At 56.4% G+C, this 23,030-nt stretch overlaps 1 protein-coding gene across 1 annotated transcript in view; it reads left to right on the plus strand.

Annotated features, from left to right (window-relative positions):
* LOC147116150 (uncharacterized) overlaps positions 1 to 23,030 on the plus strand; it is a 100,798-nt gene that overhangs the window by 76,446 nt on the left and 1,322 nt on the right. Inside the window, exons 2-8 of the mRNA XM_085992010.1 lie at positions 15,276 to 15,390; positions 17,455 to 17,504; positions 20,004 to 20,082; positions 21,038 to 21,133; positions 22,127 to 22,206; positions 22,464 to 22,502; positions 22,560 to 22,694. Of these exons, the coding sequence (XP_085848136.1) occupies positions 15,276 to 15,390; positions 17,455 to 17,504; positions 20,004 to 20,082; positions 21,038 to 21,133; positions 22,127 to 22,206; positions 22,464 to 22,502; positions 22,560 to 22,694 (594 nt within the window). The remainder of the gene's footprint in view (positions 1 to 15,275; positions 15,391 to 17,454; positions 17,505 to 20,003; positions 20,083 to 21,037; positions 21,134 to 22,126; positions 22,207 to 22,463; positions 22,503 to 22,559; positions 22,695 to 23,030) is intronic.

Genomic DNA, 23,030 nt, shown 5'->3' on the forward strand with positions numbered 1-23,030 from the left:
AGGGATTAATCAGGAAGGGGAAAATAGAATACGAAAGTAAACTTGCAGCAAACATAAAGACAGACTGCAAAAGCTTTTATCGGTATATCAGGAGGAAAAGACTGGTAAAATCCCAAGTCGGTCCCTTGCAGTCCGATTCGGGAGAATATATAATGGAGAATAAGGAAATGGCAGACCAATTAAACTCATACTTTGGTTCTGTATTCACAAAGGAGGACACAAATAACCTCCCAGGAATATCGGCAAACATAGGGACTAATGAGAGGGAGGAGCTGACAGAAATTAGTATCTCTAGGGATATGGTGTTGGGTAAGTTGAGGGGACTGAAGGCCGACAAATCCCCGGGGCCTGATAAACTACATCCTAGGGTACTTAAGGAGGTGGCCCTGGAGATAGCAGATGCTCTGAGGATCATCTTCCGGAACTCCATTGACTCGGGAACAGTACCCGTGGATTGGAGGGTAGCTAATGTTACCCCAATATTTAAAAAGGGGGGTAGAGAGAAAGCAGGGAATTATAGACCAGTAAGCCTTACATCGGTTGTGGGCAAAATGCTAGAGTCCATTATTAAGGATAAAATAGCGGAGCACTTGACAAATGGGGAAAGGATCGGACAGAGTCAACATGGATTTACAAAGGGTAAATCGTGTTTGACTAATCTGCTGGAATTTTTTGAGGAAGTAACTGGTAAAATAGATGGGGGAGAGCCAGTGGATGTGGTGTACCTTGACTTCCAGAAAGCCTTCGATAAGGTTCCACACAAAAGATTATCATGCAAAATTAAGGCTCATGGGATTGGGGGCAAAGTATTAACGTGGATAGAGAACTGGCTGGCGGATAGAAAACAGAGAGTTGGAATAAACGGCTCATTTTCAGAGTGGCAGGCAGTGACCAGCGGGGTGCCGCAAGGATCTGTCCTGGGACCCCAGCTGTTCACAATATATATAAATGATCTGGATCAGGGAATTGGATGCAATATTTCCAAATTCGCTGACGACACTAAACTAGGAGGAGGGGTGGGCTCTGATGAGGATGTCAGGAGGCTACAGTGCGATTTGGACAGGTTGGGGGAATGGGCGGATACGTGGCAGATGCACTATAATGTGGATAAATGCGAGGTTATCCACTTTGGGGGTAAAAACAGGAGGGTAGATTATTATCTAAATGGCAATAGATTGGGAGATGGGGAAGTGCAGAGGGACCTGGGTGTTCTTGTGCACCAGTCACTGAAGGAGAGCATGCAGGTGCAACAGGCGATTAAGAAGGCAAATGGTATGTTGGCCTTCATATCAAGGGGGTTCGAGTATAGGAATAGGGATACCTTACTACAGCTGTACAAGGTGCTGGTGAGACCGCATCTGGAGTATTGTGTACAGTTTTGGTCGCCCCATCTGCGGAAGGATGTTCTTGCCATGGAAAGAGTGCAGCGGCGATTCACCAGGCTGATACCTGGAATGGTGGGAATGACCTACGAGGAGAGATTGAATAGTTTGGGCTTGTACTCACTGGAGTTTAGAAGATTGAGAGGGGATCTCATCGAAACATATAAAATTATGGCAGGCCTGGACAGGCTGAATTCAGAGAGAATGTTTCCAATGGCAGGGGAGCACAGAACCAGGGGCCACAGTCTAAAAATAGCGGGCAAATCATTTAAAACAGAGATGAGGAAGAATTTCTTCACTCAAAGAGTGGTGAGCCTGTGGAATTCCCTGCCACAGAGGGCTGTGAAGGCTAATTCAATAAATATTTTCAAGAGAGAATTGGATATATTTCTGAAGGCTAAGGGGATTAAGGGTTACGGAGAAAAGGCGGGGACGGGGTACTGAACTGGTAAGATCAGCTAAGATCCCAGATGAAGATCAGCCATGATCTCATTGAATGGCGGAGCAGGCTCGAAGGGCCGAATGGCCTACTCCTGTTCCTATCTCTATGTTTCTATGTTTCTATGTGAAGCACCGGATTAACAGTGATCTTGAAATCTCCACAGATGCGAACCTTCCCCGGTTCCCACGGCTTGTTGCTCGATGAACGCTTCATGACGGGGACAATGGGCGTGGCCCACTCACTCCAGTCTACCTTAGACAGTACTCCTGAACGTTCTAGCCCTTCCAGCTCAGCTTCCACAGCAGGTCGTATCGCATAAGGTACCGGTCTGGCTTTGAAAAATTTCGGGTTTGCATGTTCTTCAACCTTGATGTTTGCCGTAATTCCTCTCAGTGTTCCCAGTCCCTGTTGGAACACCTCTTTAGCATCGTCCAATATTCTGGACAATCGTTTAGGTTTGACATCTTTTTTACCGGAATCTACCGTTAGTGCTTTTAAGGAATGCCAGTCCATATTTATTTTCCTAATCCACTCCCATCCCAGTACTGGTGGACCTCCCTCAGGTAGCACATATAAGTCCATTCCTCGGCTTTCTTTGCCCTTGTGGACCACCTTTACCTCTATCTTCCCGATGGGGTATACTCTTTGCCCCGTGTATGTTTTCAATACAATCTCCGTATCCCGTAGGGGAATATGTGGGAATAACCTTTTGTAATCTTGCTTATTCATGACCGTCAATGCCGATCCAGTGTCCAATTCCATCTTCACTTGGACTCCTGCTATCTGAAGTGTGACCCAGATTGTTTGGAGGTCTGCTTCATTACCAACATTGTGTACTCTTAGACTACCCAGTTCATTACTGCTGGAGTCTGAATTTGACTTCTGTTCATTCGAACTGTTCTCTGTCACCTTGTGTACCTTTCTGTACTTTTCCTGCGGTGACTTTTTGTTGCTGGTCTTCTTTCCTGACCGGCATACTTTAGCTATGTGACCAAGCCTGCCACATTTTCTGCATTCCTGATTTTTGAACCAGCACTGGTTCTGATCGTGCGTTGTCTTTCCACAACAATAACATTTTCCTGTACCCAAGACCATTTGATTGGTGCTGAGTTCCGGTGACCGTAGCTACATTTCCACAGTGCCTCTCACTGCGGCTTCGTGCGATGCTGCAATAGTGGCAGCTTTATCAAGCGTAAGATCATTCTCCTCAAGCAGTCGCTTTTGTGTTCCTTCTTTTAACAATCCACACACAAATTTATCTCTCAGCGCATCTGCTAGTCCTGTTCCAAACTGACAGTACTTTGATAGCTTACGCAGTTCAATTAAAAATTCAGCGTTTCTTTCGTCTATCAGCTGCGTTCTTCTGTAAAATTTAAATCGTTCCGCTATCATCAGCGGCTTGGGGTTTAAATGATTTTTCAGGACAGTAACAATATTCGCAAAAGTCTGATCCGCCGGTTTATCTGGTGACAGAAGGTGCTTCAATAGCCCGTATGTCTTCGCACCCATTGAGCTTAATAAGGTTAGTGCTTTCTCATCATCTGGTACCTTATTTGCTTTACAATAAACTTCCATGCGTTCTACATACGTGGTCCAATCTTCGATATCGCTATCAAAGGTATTAATGTTCCCATGTTTAGGCATCCTTGCAAGTTTTTAAATTTTTCTTTTTCTCAAAATGGCGGCTTCCCACGCTCGTCTTCTTCCCCCGCCGACTACAATGGTGGATTCCCGCGTTTGCCTTCTTCCCCCGCTGGCTGCAATGGCGATTGCCGTGCTGCTGCCGTTCTCGCCTCCCCAGCGGTTCTCAATTCCCCGACGCTGCTTTTACTCCCCCGCGGTTCCCGTGGGCTTTCACGCTTCCCCTGCTGTTGCGCCTCTCAGCCCCGCATGCAGCCCGGTCCTTTACACCGGCTGCGTTTGAGTTCTCCGCGGCTCTCGTGCCTTAAGCTGCCCCAGTCGCTGCGCCTCTCGGCCTCGATTGCAGCCCGGCCCTTTTCACCGGCCGTGGTCGAGTTCTCCGCCCTTTTTCCTCCGTTTTCCTTCCCCCACTCCACAGTCAACGCGGCCGACTTTCTGCTCATGTCGCTGATCGGCTTACCCACCACCATGGTAGAAGGGATGATCACTGCCTGTCGCTGATGGAGGGCTTCATGGTCAGAATTTTTCTTTTTAACCCGGGTTCTCGATGCCTCCCGTGCGATGGTGCTCAGCAGGATAATGAGGGCGGATGCCTCTTCTCGACGCCCATTCTGAGGACGAAGCTGCCTTGGATGTAAAACTGCCGTAGGGTAAGATCGGACTCGTCGCCACTGTTGAGTCTGTGTGTCCCAGTTATGCTTATTATAAATCACTGGACACAGACCACAAGAATAACTTTAACAGGTCTTTACTATTCGGAGGTCAGGGCTGAACTGCCCAGCAAATCCCTACACAACACTTATATACCGGTGTGGTCACCACCGGTATTACAGTATACAGCAGCCAAGAGAAAGTAGTACATCTCTTAAGGTAGTTCTCTTAAGGTGGAACAGGTTACATACACCACATTACCCATCCCCAGAGACCACTCGCCCATAGCCAGAGACCAATCGGCCATCCCTAGAGACCACTCGCCGATCCCCAGAGAGCAATCACCCATCCCCAGAGTCCAATCACCCATCCCCAGAGATCAGTCGCCCATCCCCAGAGACCATTCGCCCATCACGAGAGAACAATCGTCCATCCACAGAGACCACTCACCCATCCCCAGAGTGAACAATCGCCATCCCCAAAAACCAATCGCCCATCCCCAGAGAGACTAATCATCCATCCCCAGAGTCCAATCGCCCATCCCCAGAGAGACCACTCACCCATCCCCAGAGACCAGTCACCCATCCCCAGAGACCAGGCGCCCATACCCAGAGACCACTCGACTATCCGCAAAGACCACTCGCCCATCAGCAAAGACCACTTGCCCCTCCCCAAAGACCAGTCGCCCATCAGCAGAGACCAATCGCCCATCACCCGAGAGACCAGTCGCCCATCTGCAGAGACCAGTCGCCCATCCGCAGATAACAATCGCCCATCCCCAGAGACCAATCGTCTATCCGCTGAGACCAGTAACCTATCCGCACAGACCACTCACCCATTCCCAGAGACCAGTCACCCCTCCCCAGAGACCAATCGGCCATCCGCAGAGACCAGTCGCCCATCCCCAGAGACCAATTGCCCATCCCCGGAGAGACAAATCGCCCATCTCCAGAGACCAGTCACCCATCCCCAGAGACCAGTCACCCATCCCCAGAGACCAGCTGCCCATCCCCAGAGACCAGTCGCCCATCCCCAGAGAGCAATCGCCTAGCCCCAGAAACCAATCGCCTATCCCCAGAGACCAATCACCCATCCACAGAGCAACCAATCGCCCATCCCCAGAGACCAATCGCCGATCCCCAGAGACCAGTCAACCATCCCCAGAGACCAGTCGCCCATCGCCAGAGACAAACCACCCATCCCCAGAGAACAATTTCCCAACTCCAGAGACCAATCGCCTATCCCCAGAGACCAATCGCCTATCCCAAGAAACCACTCGCCCATCACCAGAGAACAATCGCCCATCCACAGAGACCACTCACCCATCCCCAGTGAACAATCGCCATCCCCAAAAACCAATCGCCCATCCCCAGAGAGACTAATCATCCATCCCCAGAGTCCAATCGCCCATCCCCAGAGAGACCACTCGCCCATCCCCAGAGACCATTCACCCATCCCCAGAGACCATGCGCCCATACCCAGAGACCACTCGACTATCCGCAAAGACCACTCGCCCATCAGCAAAGATCACTCGCCCCTCCCCAAAGACCAGTTGCCCATCATCAGAGACCAATCGCCCATCACCTGAGAGACCAGTCGCCCATCTGCAGAGACCAGTCGCCCATCCGCAGAGACCAATTGCCCATCCCCAGAGACCAATCGTCTATCCGCTGAGACCAGTCGCCGATCTGCACAGACCACTCACCCATTCCCAGAGCCCAGTCACCCCTCCCCAGAGACCAATCGCCCATCCGCAGAGATCAGTCGCCCATCCCCAGAGGCCAATCGCCCATCCCCGGAGAGACAAATCGCCCATCTCCAGAGACCAGTCACCCATCCCCAGAGACCAGTCACCCATCCCCAGAGACCAGCTGCCCATCCCCAGAGACCAGTCGCCCATCCCAAGAGAGCAATTGCCTAGCCCCAGAAACCAATCGCCTATCCCCAGAGACCAATCACCCATCCGCAGAGCAACCAATCGCCCATCCTCAGAGACCAGTCACCTCTCCCCGAAGACCAATCGGTCATCCCCAAAGAAAAGTCGCCCATCCCCAGAGCACAATCGCCTGTCCTCAGCCAATCGCTCCTCCCCATAGACCAACCACCCATCCCCAGAGAACAATTTCCCAACTCCAGAGACCAATCACCTAGCCCCAGACACCAATCGCCTATCCCAAAAGACCACTCGCCCATCCCCAGAGAACAGTCATCCACCCCCAGAGACCAGGTGCCCCTCCCCAGAGACCACTTGTCTATCCGCAAAGACCACTCGCCCATCCCCAGAGACCAGGCGCCCCTCCCCAGAGACTACTCGTCTATCCGCAAAGGCCACTCGCCCATCAGCAAAGAGAGCTCACCCCTCCCCAAAGACCAGTCGCCCATCACAAGAGACCAGTCGCCCATCCGCAGAGACCAGGCGCCCATCCCAAGAGACCAGTCGACCAACCCCAGAGACCAGTCGACCATCACCAGAGACCAATCGACCATCCCCAGAGACAAGTCGCCCATCCCCAGAGACCAGTCACCCATCCCCAGAGACCAATTACCTATCCCCAGAGAGCAGTCGCCCATCCTCAGAGATGAATCGCCCATCCCCACAAACCAATCGACCATCCCCAGCGAGCCTAACCGTCCATCCCCAGAGACCAATCACCCATCCCCAGAGAGACCAGTCGCCCATCCCCAGAGACCAATTACTGATCCCCAGAGACCAGTCGCCCATCGCAAGAGACAAATTACCCATCCCCAGAGACCAATCGGCCATCCCTACAGACCACTCGCCTATCCCCAGAGAACAATCGCCCATCCCCAGTGTCCAATCGCCCATCCCCAGAGAACAATCGCCCGTCCCCAGAGACCATTCGCCCATCACCAGAGACCAATCGCCCATCCACCGAGACCAATCCCCCATCACCAGAGACCAATCCCCCATCCCCAGAGACCAATCGCCCATCCACAGAGACCACTCACCCATCCCCAGAGATCAGTCGCCCATCCTGAGAGACCAGTCGCCCAACCCCAGATACGAATCGCCTATCCCCTGAGACGAGTCGCCCATCCCCAGAGATCAATCGCCCATCCCCAGAGAGCAGTCGCCCATCACCAGAGACCAGTCACCCATCCCCAGAGACCAGTCGCCCATCCCCAGAGACCAGTCGCCCATCCCCAGAGACCAGTTGCCCATCCCCATAGACCAATCACCCATCCCCAGAGCCCAATCACACGTCCCCAGATAGACCACATGACCATCCCGAGAGACCAGTCGCCCATCCCCAGAGACAAGTTTCACATCCCCAGAGACCATTCGCCCATCCGCAGAGACCAATCGCCCATCCCCAGAGACCAATCACCCATCCCCAGAGACCACTCGCCCATAGCCAGAGACCAAACGGCCATCCCGAGTGACCACTCGCCTATCCCCAGAGAATAATCGCCCATCCCCAGAGTCCAATCGCCCATCCCCAGTGAGTATTCGCCCATCCCCAGAGGCCATTCGCCCATCACCAGAGAACACTCGCCCATCCACAGAGACCACTCACCCATCCGCAGAGTAACCAATCGCCTATCCCCAGAGACCAATCGCCGATCCCGAGAGACCAATCAACCATCCCCAAAGACCAGTCGCCCATCGCCAGAGACCAATCACCCATCCTCAGAGACCAGTCACCTCTCCCCGAAGACAATCGGTCATCCCCAAAGACAAGTCGCCCATCCTCAGAGCACAATCGCCTGTCCCCAGACCAATCGCTCATCCCCAGAGACCAACCACCGATCCCCAGGGACCAATTTGCAAACTCCAGAGACCAATCGCCTATCCCCAGAGACCAATAGCCCATCCCAAGAGACAACTCGCCCATCACCAGAGACCAGTCACTCATCCCCAGAGACCAGGCGCCCATCCCCAGGGAAAACTCGGCTATCCACAAAGACCACTCGCCCATCAGCAAAGAGAGCACGGCTCTCCCCAAAGACCAGTCGCCCATCACCAGAGACCAATCGACCATCCCCCGAGAGACCAATCGCCCATCAGCAGAGACCAGCCGCCCATCCACAGAGAACAGGCGCCCATCCCCAGAGACCAGTCGACCATCCCCAGAGCCCAGTCGACCATCCCCAGAGACCAATCGAACATCCCCAGAGACCAGTCGCCCATCCCCAGAGACCAATTGCCAATTCCCAGAGACCAATTGCACATCCCCAGAGACCAGTCGCCCATCCCCAGAGACCAGTCGCCCATCCCAAGATACCAATCGCCCATTCACCGAAACCAGTCGCCATCCCCAGAGACCAGTCGGCCATCCCCATAGAGATGAATAGCCCATCCCCAGATACCAGTTGCCCATCTGCAGAGGCCAATCGCTCATCCCCAGTGACCAATCGCCAATCCCCAGAGACCAGTCATCCAGCCGCAGAGACTAGTCACCCATACTCAGAGACCAGTCACCCATCCCTAGAGACCAGTCGCCCATGCCCAGACTCCACTCGCCCATCCCCAGAGACCACTCGCCCATCCCCAGAGACCAATCTCCCATCCCCAGAGAACAATCGCCTATCCCCTGATGGACGATATAACCAACCCCAGGGACAAGTCACCCATCCCCAGAGAACAGTTGCCTATCCCCAGAGAGCAGTCGCACATCCTCAGAGATGAATCACACATCCCCACAAACTAATCGCCCATCCCCAGCGAGACTAATCGTCCATCCCCAGAGACCAATCACCCATCCCCAGAGAGACCAGTCGCCCATCCCCAGAGACCAATTACTGATCCCCAGAGACCAGTCGCCCATCGCAAGAGACCAATTACCCATCCCCAGAGAACAATCGACCATCCCTACCGACCACTCGCCTATCCCTAGATAACAATTGCCCATCCCCAGCGTCCAATCGCCCATCCCCAGAGAACAATCACCCATCCCCAGAGAGACCAGTCGCCCATCCCCAGAGACCAATTACTGATCCCCAGAGACCAGTCGCCCATCGCAAGAGACCAATTACCCATCCCCAGAGACCAATCGGCCATCCCTACAGACACTTGCCTATCCCCAGAGAAGAGTCGCCCATCCCCAGTGTCCAATCGCCCATCCCCAGAGACCAATCCCCCATTACCAGAGACCATTTGCCTATCACCAGAGACCAATCGCCCATCCACCGAGACCAATCGCCCATCCCCAGAGACCAATCGCCCATCCACAGAGATCACTCACACATCCCCAGAGACCAGTCGCCCATCCCGAGAGAACAATTGCCCAACCCCAGATACCAATCACCTATCCCCTGAGACGAGTCGTCCATCCCCAGAGATCAATCGCCCATCCCCAGAGGGCAGTCGCCCATTCCCAGAGACCAGTCGCCCATCCCCAGAGACCAGTCGCCCATCCCCAGAGTCCAGGCGCCCATCCCCAGAGACCAGTTGCCTATTCCCATAGACCAATCGCCCATCCCCAGAGACCAGTTTCACATCCCCAGAGACCAGTAGCCCATCCACAGAGACCAATCGCCCATCCCCAGAGACCAGTTTCACATCCCCAGAGACCAGTAGCCCATCCACAGAGACCAATCGCCCATCCCCAGAGACCAATAACCCATCCGCAGAGAGACCAATTGCCCATCCCCAGAGACAAATCGCCGATCCGCAGAGACCATTCGCCCATCCCCAGAGACCAATCACCCATCCCCAGAGACCACTCGCCCATAGCCAGAGACGAATCGGCCATCCCTAGAGACCACTCGCCTATCCCCAGAGAATAATCGCCCATCCCCAGAGTCCAATCACCCATCCCCAGAGAACAATCACCCATCACCAGAGACCAATCACCCATCCACAGAGACCATTCACCCATCCCCAGAGTGAACAATCGCGTGTCCCTACAAACCAATCACCCATCCCCAGAGAGACTAATCGTCCATTCCCAGAGACCAATCGCCCATCCCCAGAGACCAATCACCCATCCGCAGAGCAACCAATCGCCTAACCCGAGAGACCAATCGCCGATCCCGAGAGACCAGTCACCCATCCCCAGACACCAGTCGCCCATCGCCAGAGACCAATCACCCATCCTCAGAGACCAGTCACCTTTCCCCGAAGACCAATCGGTCATCCCCAAAGACAAGTCGCTCATCCTCAGAGCACAATCGCCTGTCCCCAGACCAATTTCTCATCCCCAGAGACCAACCCCCCATCCCCAGGGACCAATTTCCCAACTCCAGATACCAATCGCCTATCCCCAGAGACCAATAGCCCATCCCAAGAGACCACTCGCCCATCCCCAGAGACCAGTCACTCATCCCCAGAGACCAGGCGCCCATCCCCAGTGACCACTCGGCTATCCACAAAGACCACTCGCCCATCAGCAAAGACAGCTCGGCTCTCCCCAAAGACCAGTCACTGATCACCAGAGACCAATCGACCATCCCCCGAGAGATCAATCACCCATCAGCAGAGACCAGCCGCCCATCCGCAGAGACCAGGCGCCCATCCCCAGAGACCAGTCGAACATCCCCAGAGACCAGTCGAACATCCCCAGAGACCAATCGAACATCCCCAGAGACCAGTCGCCCATCCCCAGAGACCAATTGCCCATTCCCAGAGACCAATTGCACATCACCAGAGACCAGTCACCCATCCCCAGAGACCAGTCGCCCATCCCAAGATACCAATTGCCCATTCGCAGAAACCAGTCGCCATCCCCAGAGACCAGTCAGCCATCCCCAGAGAGACCAATTGCCCATCCCCAGATACCAGTCGCCCATCTGCAGAGGCCAATCGCTCATCCCCAGCGACCAATCGCCAATCCCCAGAGACCAGTCATCCAGCCGCAGAGACTAGTCACCCATACTCAGAGACCAATCACCCATCCCCAGAGACCAGTCGCCCATCCCCAGACTCCACTCGCCCATCCCCAGAGACCACTCGCCCATCCCCAGAGACCACTCGCCCATCCCCAGAGACCAATCGCCCATCCCCAGAGAACAATCGCCCATCCCCTGATAAACCACATGACCAACCCCAGGGACCAGTCACCCATCCCCAGAGACCAGTTGCCTATCCCCAGAAAGCAGTTGCCCATCCTCAGAGATGAATCGCCCATCCCCACAAACCAATCGCACATCCCCAGCGAGACTATTCATCCATCCCCAGAGACCAATCACCCATCCCCAGAGAGACCAGTCGCCCATCCCCAGAGACCAATTACCGATCCCCAGAGACCAGTCGCCCATCGCAAGAGACCAATCACCCATCCCCAGAGACCAATCGCCCATCCCTACAGATCACTCGCCTATCCCCAGAGACCAATCGCCCATCGCCAGAGACCACTCGCCCATCACCAGAGCCCAATCGCCGATCCACAGAGACCAATCGCCCATCCACAGAGACCACTCGCCCATCACCAGAGACCACTCGCCCATCCCCAGAGACCAATTGCCCATCCCGAGAGACCAGACGTCCAAACCCAGATACCAATTGCCTATCCCCTGAGACGAGTCGCCCATCCCCAGAGACCAATTGCCCATCCCCAGAGATCACTCGCCCATCCCCAGAGACCAAACGCCAATCCCCAGAGACCAATCGCCCATCCCCAGATAGACCACACGCCCAACCCCAGAGACCAGTCACCCATCCCCAGAGACCAGTTGCCTATCCCCAGAGAGCAGTCGCCCATCCTCAGAGATGAATCACCCATCCCCACAAACCAATCGCCCATCCCCAGCGAGACTATTCGTCCATCCCCAGGGACCAATCACCCATCCCCAGAGAGACCAGTTGACAATCCCCAGAGACCAGTCGCCCATCACAAGAGACCAATTACCCATCCCCAGAGACCAATCGGTCATCCCTACAGACCACTCGCCTATCCCAAGAGAACAATCGCCCATCCCCAGCATCCAATTGCCAATCCCCAGAGACCAATCGCCCATTCCCAGAGAAAAATCACCCATCCCCAGAGAGACCAATCGCCCATCCCCAGAGACCAATTATTGATCCCCAGAGACCAGTCGCCCATCGCAAGAGACCAATTACCCATCCCCAGAGACCAATCGGCCATCCCTACAGAGCACTCGCCTATCTCCAGAGAACAATCGCCATTCCCCAGTGTCCAATCGCCCATCCCCAGAGACCAATCGCCCATTCCCAGAGACCATTCGCCCATCACCAGAGACCAATCACCCATCAACCGAGACCAATCACCCATCGCCAAAGACCAATCGCCCATCCACAGAGACCACTCACACATCCCCAGAGACCAGTCGCCCATCCCGAGAGAACAATTGCCCAACCCCAGATACCAATAGCCTATCCCCTGAGATGAGTCGCACATCCACAGAGATCAATCGCCCATCCCCAGAGACAAGTTGCCCATCCCCAGAGACCAATCGCCCATCCCCAGAGACCAACCACCCATCCCCAGATAGACCACACGGCCATCCCCAGAGACCAGTCGCCCATCCCCGGAGACCAGTTCCACATCCCCAGAGACCAGTCGCCCATCCACAGAGGCCAATCGCCCATCCGCAGAGAGACCAAATGCTCATTCCCAGAGACAAATCGCCGTTCCGCAGAGACCAGTCGCCCATCCCCAGAGACCAATCACCCACCCCAAGAGACCACTCGCCCATAGCCAGAGACCAATCGGCCATCCCTAGAGACCACTTGCCTATCCTCAGAGAATAATCGCCCATCCCCAGAGTCCAATCGCCCATCACCAGAGACCAATCGCCCATCCACAGAGAACACTCACCCATCCCCAGAGTGAACAATCGCGCATCCCTACAAACCAATCACCCATCCCCAGAGAGACTAATTGTCCATTCCCAGAGACCAATCGCCCATCGCCAGAGACCAATCACCCATCCTCAGAGACCAGTCACCTCTCCCCGAAGACCAATCGGTCATCCCCAAATTCAAGTCGCCCATCCTCAGAGCACAATCGCCTGTCCCCAGACCAATCACTCATCCCCAGAGACCAACCCCCCATCCCCAGGGACCAATTTCCGAACTCCAGAGACCAATCGCCTATTCCCAGAGACCAATAGTCCATCCCAAGGGAACACTCGCCCATCCCCAGAGACCAGTCACTCATCCCCAGAGACCAGGCGCCCATCCCCAGAGACCACTCGGCTATCCACAAAGACCACTCACCCATCAGCAAAGACAGCTCGGCTCTCCCCAAAGACCAGTCGCCCATCACCAGAGACCAATCGACCATCCGCACAGACCAGGCGCCCATCCCCAGAGACCAGTCGACCATCCCCAGAGACCAGTCGACTATCCCCAGAGGCCAATCGAGCATCCCCAGAGACCAGTCGCCCATCCCCAGAGACCAATTGCCCATTCCCAGAGACCAATTGCCCATCCCCAGAGACCAGTCGCCCATCCCCAGAGACCAGTCGCCCATCCCAAGATACCAGTCGCCCATCCCAAAATACCAATCGCCCATTCGCAGAAACCAGTCGCCATTCCCAGAGACCAGTCGGCCATCCCCAGAGAGACCAATTGCCCATCCCCAGATACCAGCCGCCCATCTGCAGAGGCCAATCGCTCATCCCCAGTGACCCATCACCAATCCCCAGAGACCAGTCGTCCAGCCGCAGAGACTAGTCACCCATACTCAGAGACCAGTCACCCATCCCCAGAGACCAGTCGCCCATCCCCAGACTCCACTCGCCCATCCCCAGAGACCACTCGCCCATCCCCAGAGACCACTCGCCCATCCCCAGAGACGAATCGCCCATCCCCAGAGAACAATCGCCCATCCCCTGATAGTCCACATGACCAACCCTAGGGACCAGTCACCCATCCCCAGAGACCAGTTGCCTATCCCCAGAGAGCAGTTGCCCATCCTCAGAGATGAATCGCCCATCCCCACAAACCAATCGCCCATCGCCAGAGACCATTCGCCCATCACCAGAGCACAATCACCCATCCCCAGAGACCAATCCCCCATCCCCAGAGACCAATCGCCCATCCACAGAGACCACTCACCCATCCCCAGAGACCAGTCGCCCATCCCGAGAGACCAGTCGCGCAACCCCAGATACGAATCGCCTATCCCCTGAGACGAGTCGCCCATCCCCAGAGATCAATCGCCCATCCCCAGAGAGCAGTCGCCCATCCCCAGAGACCAGTCACCCAATCCCAGAGACCAGTCGCCCATCCCCAGAGACCAGGCGCCCATCCCCAGAGACCAGTTGCCCATCCCCATAGACCAATCGCCATCCCCAGAGCCCAATCACCCATCCCCAGATAGACAACACGACCATCCCGAGAGACCAGTCGCCCATCCCCAGAGACCAGTTTCACATCCCCAGAGACCAGTCGCCCATCCGCAGAGACCAATCGCCCATCCCCAGAGACCAATCACCCATCCGCAGAGAGACCAATTGCCCATCCCCAGAGACAAATCGCCCATCCCCAGAGACCACTCGCACATAGCCAGAGACCAATCGGCCATCCCTAGAGACCACTCGCCTATCCCCAGAGAATAATCGCCCATCCCCAGAGTCCAATCACCCATCCCCAGAGTCCAATCACCCATCCCCAGAGAGCAATCACCCATCCCCAGAGGCCATTCGCCCATCACCAGAGACCAATCGCCCATCCACAGAGACCACTCACCCATCCCCAGAGTGAACTATCGCGCATCCCTACAAACCAATCACCCATCCCTAGAGAGACTAATCGTCCATCCCCAGACACCAATCGCCCATCCCCAGAGACCAATCGCCGATCCCGAGAGACCAATCACCCATCCGCAGAGACCAATCGCCCATCCCCAGAGACCAATCACCCATCCCCAGAGACCAATCGCCGATCCCGAGAGACCAATCACCCATCCGCAGAGACCAATCGCCGATCCCGAGAGACCAATCACCCATCCCCAGAGACCAATCGCCGATCCCGAGAGACCAATCACCCATCCGCAGAGACCAATCGCCTATCCCCAGACACCAATCGCCCATCCCCAGAGACCAATCGCCGATCCCGAGAGACCAATCACCCATCCGCAGAGACCAATCGCCCATCCCCAGAGACCAATCACCCATCCGCAGAGAGACCAATTGCCCATCCCCAGAGACAAATCGCCCATCCCCAGAGACCACTCGCACATAGCCAGAGACCAATCGGCCATCCCTAGACACCAATCGCCTATCCCCAGAGACCAATCGCCGATCCCGAGAGACCAATCAACCATCCCCAAAGACCAGTCGCCCATCGCCAGAGACCAATCACCCATCCTCAGAGACCAGTCACCTCTCCCCGAAGACCAATCGGTCATCCCCAAAGACAAGTTGCCCATCCTCAGAGAACAATCGCATGTCCCCAGACCAATCACTCATCCCCAGAGACCAACCCCCCATCCCCAGGGAACAATTTCCAAACTCCAGAGACCAATTGCCTATCCCCAGAGACCAATAGCCCATCCCAAGAGACCACTCGCCCATCCCCAGAGACCAGTCACTCATCCCCAGAGACCAGGCGCCCATCCCCAGAGACCACTCGGCTATCCACAAAGACCACTCGCCCATCAGCAAAGACAGCACGGCTCTCCCCAAAGACCAGTCGCCCATCACCAGAGACCAATCGACCATACCTCGAGAGACCAATCGCCCATCAGCAGAGACCAGCCGCCCATCCGCAGAGACCAGGCGCCCATCCCCAGAGACCAGTCGATCATCCCCAGAGACCAGTCGCCCATCCCCAGAGACCAATTGCCCATTCCCAGAGACCATTTGCACATCCCCAGAGACCAGTCGCCCATCCCCAGAGACCAGTCGCCCATCCCAAGATACCAATCGCCCATTCACAGAAACCAGTCGCCATCCCCAGAGACCAGTCGGCCATCCCCAGAGAGATGAATTGCCCAACCCCCGATACCAGTCGCCCATCTGCAGAGGCCAATCGCTCATCCCCAGAGACCAATCGCCCATCCAATGAGACCACTCGCCCATCCCCAGAGACCAATTGCCCATCCCAAGAGACAAGACGTCCAACCCCAGACACCAATTGCCTATTCCCTGAGACGAGTCGCCCATCCCCAGAGATCAATTGCCCATCCCCAGAGATCACTCGCCCATCCCCAGAGACCAAACACCAATCCCCAGAGACCAATCGCCCATCCCCAGATAGACCACACGCCCAACCCCAGAGACCAGTCACCCATCCCCAGAGACCAGTTGCCTATCCCCAGAGAGCAGTCGCCCATCCTCAGAGATGAATCACACATCCCCACAAACTAATCGCCCATCCCCAGCGAGACTAATCGTCCATCCCCAGAGACCAATCACCCATCCCCAGAGAGACCAGTTGACAATCCCCAGAGAGACAAGTCGCTCATCCCCAGAGAGACCAATTGCCCATCCCCAGATACCAGTCGCCCATTTGCAGAGGCCAATCGCTCATCCCCAGCGACCAAACGCCAATCCCCAGAGACCAGTCGTCCAGCCGCAGAGACTAGTCACACATACTCAGAGATCAGTCACCCATCCCCAGAGACCAGTCGCCCATCCCCAGACTCCACTCGCCCATCCCCAGAGACCAATCGCCCATCCCCAGAGAACAATTGCCCATCCCCTGATAGACCACATGACCAACCCCAGGGACCAGTCACCCATCCCCAGAGACCAGTTGCCTATCCCTAGAGAGCAGTTGCCCATCCTCAGAAATGAATCGCCCCGCCCCACAAACCAATCGCCCATCCCCAGCGAGACTATTCGTCCATCCCCAGAGACCAATTACCGATCCCCAGAGACCAGTCGCCCATCGCAAGAGACCAATCACCCATCCCCAGAGACCAATCGGCCATCCCCAGAGACCAATCGCCCATTCCCAGAGACCATTCGCCCATCACCAGAGACCAATCACCCATCCACCGAGACCAATCGCCCATCCCCAGAGACCAATCGCCCATCCACAGAGACCACTCACACATCCCAGAGACCATTCGCCCATCACCAGAGACCAATCACCCATCCACCGAGACCAATCGCCCATCCCCAGAGACCAATCGCCCATCCACAGAGACCACTCACACATCCCCAGAGACCAGTCGCCCATCCCGAGAGAACAATTGCCCAACCCCAGATACCAATCGCCTATCCCCTGAGATGAGTCGCCCATCCCCAGAGGGCAGTCGCCCATCCCCAGAGTCCAGGCGCCCATCCCCAGAGACCAGTTGCCTATCCCCATAGACCAATCGCCCATCCCCAGAGACCAATCACCCATCCCCAGATAGACCACACGCCCATCCCCAGAGACCAGTCGCCCATCCCCGGAGAGACCAATCGCCCATCCCCAGAGACCAGTCGCCCATCCCCAGAGACCAGTTTCACATCCCCAGAGACCAGTCGCCCATCCACAGAGACCAATCGCCCATCCCCAGAGACCAGTCGCCCATCCCCAGAGACCAGTTTCACATCCCCAGAGACCAGTCGCCCATCCACAGAGACCAATCGCCCATCCACAGACACCTCTCACACATCCCCAGAGACCAGTCGCCTATCCCGAGAGAACAATTGCCCAACCCCAGATACCAATAGCCTATCCCCTGAGATGAGTTGCCCATCCCCAGCGATCAATTGCCCATCCCCAGAGACCATTCGCCCATCACCAGAGACCAATCGCCCATCCACAGAGACCACTCACCCATCCCCAGAGTGAACAATCGCCATCCACAAAATCCAATCACCCATCCCCAGAGTGACTAATCATCCATCCCCAGAGTCCAATCGCCCATCCCCAGAGAGACCACTCGCCCATCCCCAGAGACCAGTCACCCACCCCCAGAGACCAGGCGCCCATACCCAGAGACCACTCGACTATCCGCAAAGACCACTCGCCCATCAGCAAAGACCACTCGCCCCTCCCCAAAAACCAGTCGCCCATCACCAGAGACCAATCGCCCATCACCCGAGAGACCAGTCGCCCATCTGCAGAGACCAGTCGCCCATCGCCAGAGACCAATCACCCATCCTCAGAGAACAGTTACCTCTCCCCGAAGACCAATCGGTCATCCCCAAAGACAAGTCGCCCATCCCCAGAGCACAATCGCCTGTCCCCAGACCAATCGCTCATCCTCAGAAACCAACCACCCATCCCCAGAGACCAGTCACCCATCCCCAGAGACCAGGCGCCCCTCCCCAGCGACCACTCGTCTATCCGCAAAGCCCACTCGCCCATCAGCAAAGACAGCTCACCCCTCCCCAAAGCCCAGTCGCCCATCACCAGAGACCAATTTCCCTTCCCCCGAGAGTCCAGTCGCCTATCAGCAGAGTCCAGTCGCCCATCCGCAGAGACCATGCGCCCATCCCAAGAGACCAGTCGACCATTCCCAGAGACCAGTCGACCATCCCAGAGACCAATCGCCCATCCCCAGAGACCGATCGACCATTCCCAGAGGCCAGTCGCCCATCCCCAGAGACCAGTCACCCATCCCCAGAGACCAGTCACCCATCCCCAGAGACCAATTGCCCATTCCCAGAGACCAGTCTCCCATCCCCAGAGACCAGTCACCCATCCCAAGATACCAATCGCCCATTCGCAGAAACCAGTTGCCATCCCCAGAGACCAGTCAGCCATCCCCAGAGAGACCAATTGCCCATCCCCAGATACCAGTCGCCCATCTGCAGAGGCCAATTGCCCATCCCTAGTGACCAATCGCCAAACCCCAGAGACCAGTCATCCAGCCGCAGGGACCAGTCACCCATACTCAGAGGCCAGTCGCCCATCCCCAGACTCCACTCGCCCATCCCCAGAGATCACTCGCCCATCCCCAGAGACCAAACGCCAATCCCCAGAGACCAATCACCCATCCCCAGAGACCAGTTGCCTATCCCCAGAGAGCAGTCGCCCATCCTCAGAGATGAATCACCCATCCCCACAAACGAATCGCCCATCCCCAGCGAGACTAATCGTCCATCCCCAGGGACCAATCACCCATCCCCAGAGAGACCAGTCGCCCATCCCCAGAGACCAATTACTGATCCCCAGAGACCAGCCGCCCATCGCAAGAGACCAATTACCCATCCCCAGAGACCAATCGGCCATCCCTACAGACCACTCGCCTATTCCCAGAGAACAATCGCACATCCCCAGCGTCCAATCGCCCATCCCCAGAGACCAATCACCCATCCCCAGAGAGACCAGTCGCCCATCCCCAGAGACCAATTACTGATCCCCAGAGACCAGTCGCCCATCGCAAGAGATCAATCACCCATCCCCAGAGAGACCAGTCGCCCATCCCCAGAGACCAATTACTGATCCCCAGAGACCAGTCGCCCATCGCAAGAGATCAATTACCCATCCCCAGAGACCAATCGGCCATCCCTACACACCACTCGCCTATCCCCAGAGAACAATTGCCCATCCCCAGCATCCAATCGCCCATCCCCAGAGACCAATCGCCCATCCCCAGAGAGACCAGTCGTCCATTCCCAGAGAAAAATCACCCATCCCCAGAGAGACCAGTCGCCCATCCCCAGAGACCAATTATTGATCCCCAGAGACCAGTCGCCCATCGCAAGAGACCAATTACCCATCCCCAGAGACCAATCGGCCATCCCTACAGACCACTCGCCCATCCCCAGAGTCCAATCGCCCATCCCCAGAGACCAATCGCCCATCCCCAGAGACCATTTGCCCATCACCAGAGATGAATCACCCATCCACAGAGACCACTCGCCCAACCCCAGAGTGAACAATCGCCCATCCCCACGAACGAATCTCCCATCCCCAGAGAAACTAATCATCCGTCCCCAGAGATGAATTGCCCATCCCCAGAGAGACCAGTCGTCCATCCCCAGAGGCCAATCCTTCATCCCCAGAGACCACTCGCCCATCCCCAGAGACCAATCGCCCAGCCCCAGAGAGACCAATCACCCATCTCCAGAGACCAATCGCCCATCCCCAGAGACCAATCACCCATCTCCAGAGACCAATCGCCCATCCCCAGAGACCAATCCCCCATCCCCAGAGACCAGTCGCACATCCCCAGAGACCAATCACCCATCCCCAGAGACCACTCGCCCATAGCCAGAGATTAATCGGCCATCCCCAGAGACCAATCACCCATCCCCAGAGACCAGTCACCCATCGCAAGAGACCAATCACCCATCCCCAGAGACCACTCGCCCATAGCCAGAGATTAATCGGCCATCCCTACAGACCACTCGCCCATCCCCAGAGACCAATTTCCCAACTCTAGAGAGCAATCGCCTATCCCCAGAGACCACTCGCCCATCCCCAGAGACCAGTCACCCATCCCCAGAGACCAGGCGCCCATCCCCAGAGACAACTCGACTATCCGCTAAGACCACTCGCCCATCAGCAGAGACCACTCGCCCCTCCCCAAAGACCAGCCGCCCATCACCAGAGACCAATCGCCCATCCCCCGAGAGAACAGTCGCCCATCCGCAGAGATCAATCGCTCATCCCGAGAGAGACCCATCACCTATCCCCTGAGACCAGTCGCCCATCCGCAGAGACCACTCGCCCATCCCCAGAGACCAGTCACCCCTCCCCAGAGACCAATCGCCCATCCCCAGAGACCAGTCACCCCTCCCCAGAGACCAATCGCCCATCCACAGAGACCAGTCGCCCATTCCCAGTGACCAATCGCCGATCACCAGAGACCAGTCACACATCCCCAGAGACCAGTCGCCCATCGCCAGACACCAATCACCCATTCTCAGAGACCAGTCACCTCACCCCAGCCAATCGCTCATCCCCAGAGACAAACCACCCATCCCCAGAGACCAATTTCCCAACTCCAGAGACCAATCACCCATCCCAAGAGACCAGTCACCCATCGCAAGAGACCAATCACCCATCCCCAGAGACCACTCGCCCATAGCCAGAGATTAATCAGCCATCCCTACAGACCACTCGCCCATCCCCAGAGACCAATTTCCCAACTCTAGAGAGCAATCGCCCATCACCAGAGACCAGTCACCCATCCCCAGAGACCAATCGCCCATCCCCAGAGACCAATCGCCCATCCCCAGAGACCAATCGCCCATCCCCAGAGACCAGTCACCCATCCCCAGAGACCAGTCGACCATCCCCAGTGACCAGTCGGCCATCCCCAGAAAGACCAATTGCCCATCCCCAGATACCAGTCGCACATCTGCAGAGGCCAATCGCCCTTCCCCAGCGACCAATCACCAATCCCCAGAGACCAGTCGTCCAGCCGCAAAGACTAGTCACCCATAATCAGAGACCAGTCACCCATCCACAGAGACCAGTCGCCCATCCCCAGACTCCACTTGCCCATCCCCAGAGACCACTCACCCATCCACAGAGACCAGTCGCCCATCCCCAGACTCCACTTGCCCATCCCCAGAGACCACTCACCCATCCACAGAGACCAATCGCCCATCCCCAGAGACCAATCGCCCATCCCCAGATAGACCACATGCCCAACCCCAGAGACCAGTCACCCATCCCCAGAGACCAGTTGCCTATCCCCAGAGAGCAGTCGCCCATCCTCAGAGATGAATCGCCCATCCCCACAAACCAATCACCCATCCCCAGCGAGACTAATCTTCCATCCCCAGGGACCAATCACCCATCCTCAGAGAGACCAGTCACCCATCCCCAGAGACCAATTACTGATCCCCAGAGACCAGTCGTCCAGCCGCAGAGACTAGTCACCCATCCCTAGAGACCAGTCGCCCATCCCCAGACTCCACTCGCCCATCCCCAGAGACCACTCACCCATCGCCGCAGACCAATCGTCCATCCCCAGAGACCAGTCGCCCATCCCCAGGGACCAATCGCCCATCCCCAGAGAGACCAATCGCCCATCCGCAGAGACCAATCGCCCATCCCCAGAGACCAGTCACCCATCCCCAGAGACTAGTTGCCCATCCCCAGAGACCGGTCGCCCATCCCAAGAAACCAATCCTCTATCCCCAGAGACCAATCCCCTATTCCCAGAGACCAATTGCCCATCCGCAGAGCGACCAATCGCCCATCCCCAGAGACCAGTAGCCCATCCCCAGAGACCAGTCGACCATCCCCAGAGACCAGTCGATTATCCCAAGAGACCAGTCGACCATCCCCAGAGACCTGTCCCCCATTCCCAGAGACCAGTCGCCCATCCCCAGAGACCGGTTGCCCATCCCCAGAGACCAATTGCTCATTCCCAGAGACCAATTGCCCATCCCCAGAGACCAGTCGCCCATCCCCAGAGACTAGTTGCCCATCCCCAGAGACCGGTCGCCCATCCCAAGAAACCAATCCTCTATCCACAGAGACCAATCCCCTATTCCCAGAGACCAATTGCCCATCCGCAGAGCGACCAATCACCCATCCCCAGAGACCAGTAGCCCATCCCCAGAGACCAGTCGACCATCCCCAGAGACCAGTCGATCATCCCAAGAGACAAGTCGCCCATCCCCAGAGACCGGTTGCCCATCCCCAGAGACCAATTGCTCATTCCCAGAGATCAATTGCCCATCCCCAGAGACCAGTCGCCCATCCCCAGAGACCAGTCGCCCATCCCCAGAGACCAGTCGCCCATCCCCAGAGACCAGTCGCCCATCCCCAGAGACCAGTCGCCCATCCCCAGAGACCAATTGCTCATTCCCAGAGATCAATTGCCCATCCCCAGAGACCAGTCGCCCATCCCCAGAGACCAGTCGCCCATCCCCAGAGACCAATTGCCCATTCCCAGAGACCAGTCGCCCATCCCCAGAGACCAGTCACCCATCCCAAGATACCAATCGCCCATTCCCAGAAACCAGTCGCCATCCACAGAGACCAGTCAGCCATCCCCAGAGAGTCCAATCGCCCATCCCCAGATAACAGTCGCCAATCGGCAGATGCCAATCGCCCATCCCCAGTGACCAATCGCCAATCCCCAGAGACCAGTCATCTAGCCGCAGAGACTAGTCACCCAGACCCAGAGACCAGA

Source organism: Somniosus microcephalus, chromosome 6 (genome assembly GCF_052327205.1).
Source record: "Somniosus microcephalus isolate GS21.2 chromosome 6, FLI_Smic_1.0, whole genome shotgun sequence".
NCBI lineage: Eukaryota > Metazoa > Chordata > Chondrichthyes > Squaliformes > Somniosidae > Somniosus > Somniosus microcephalus.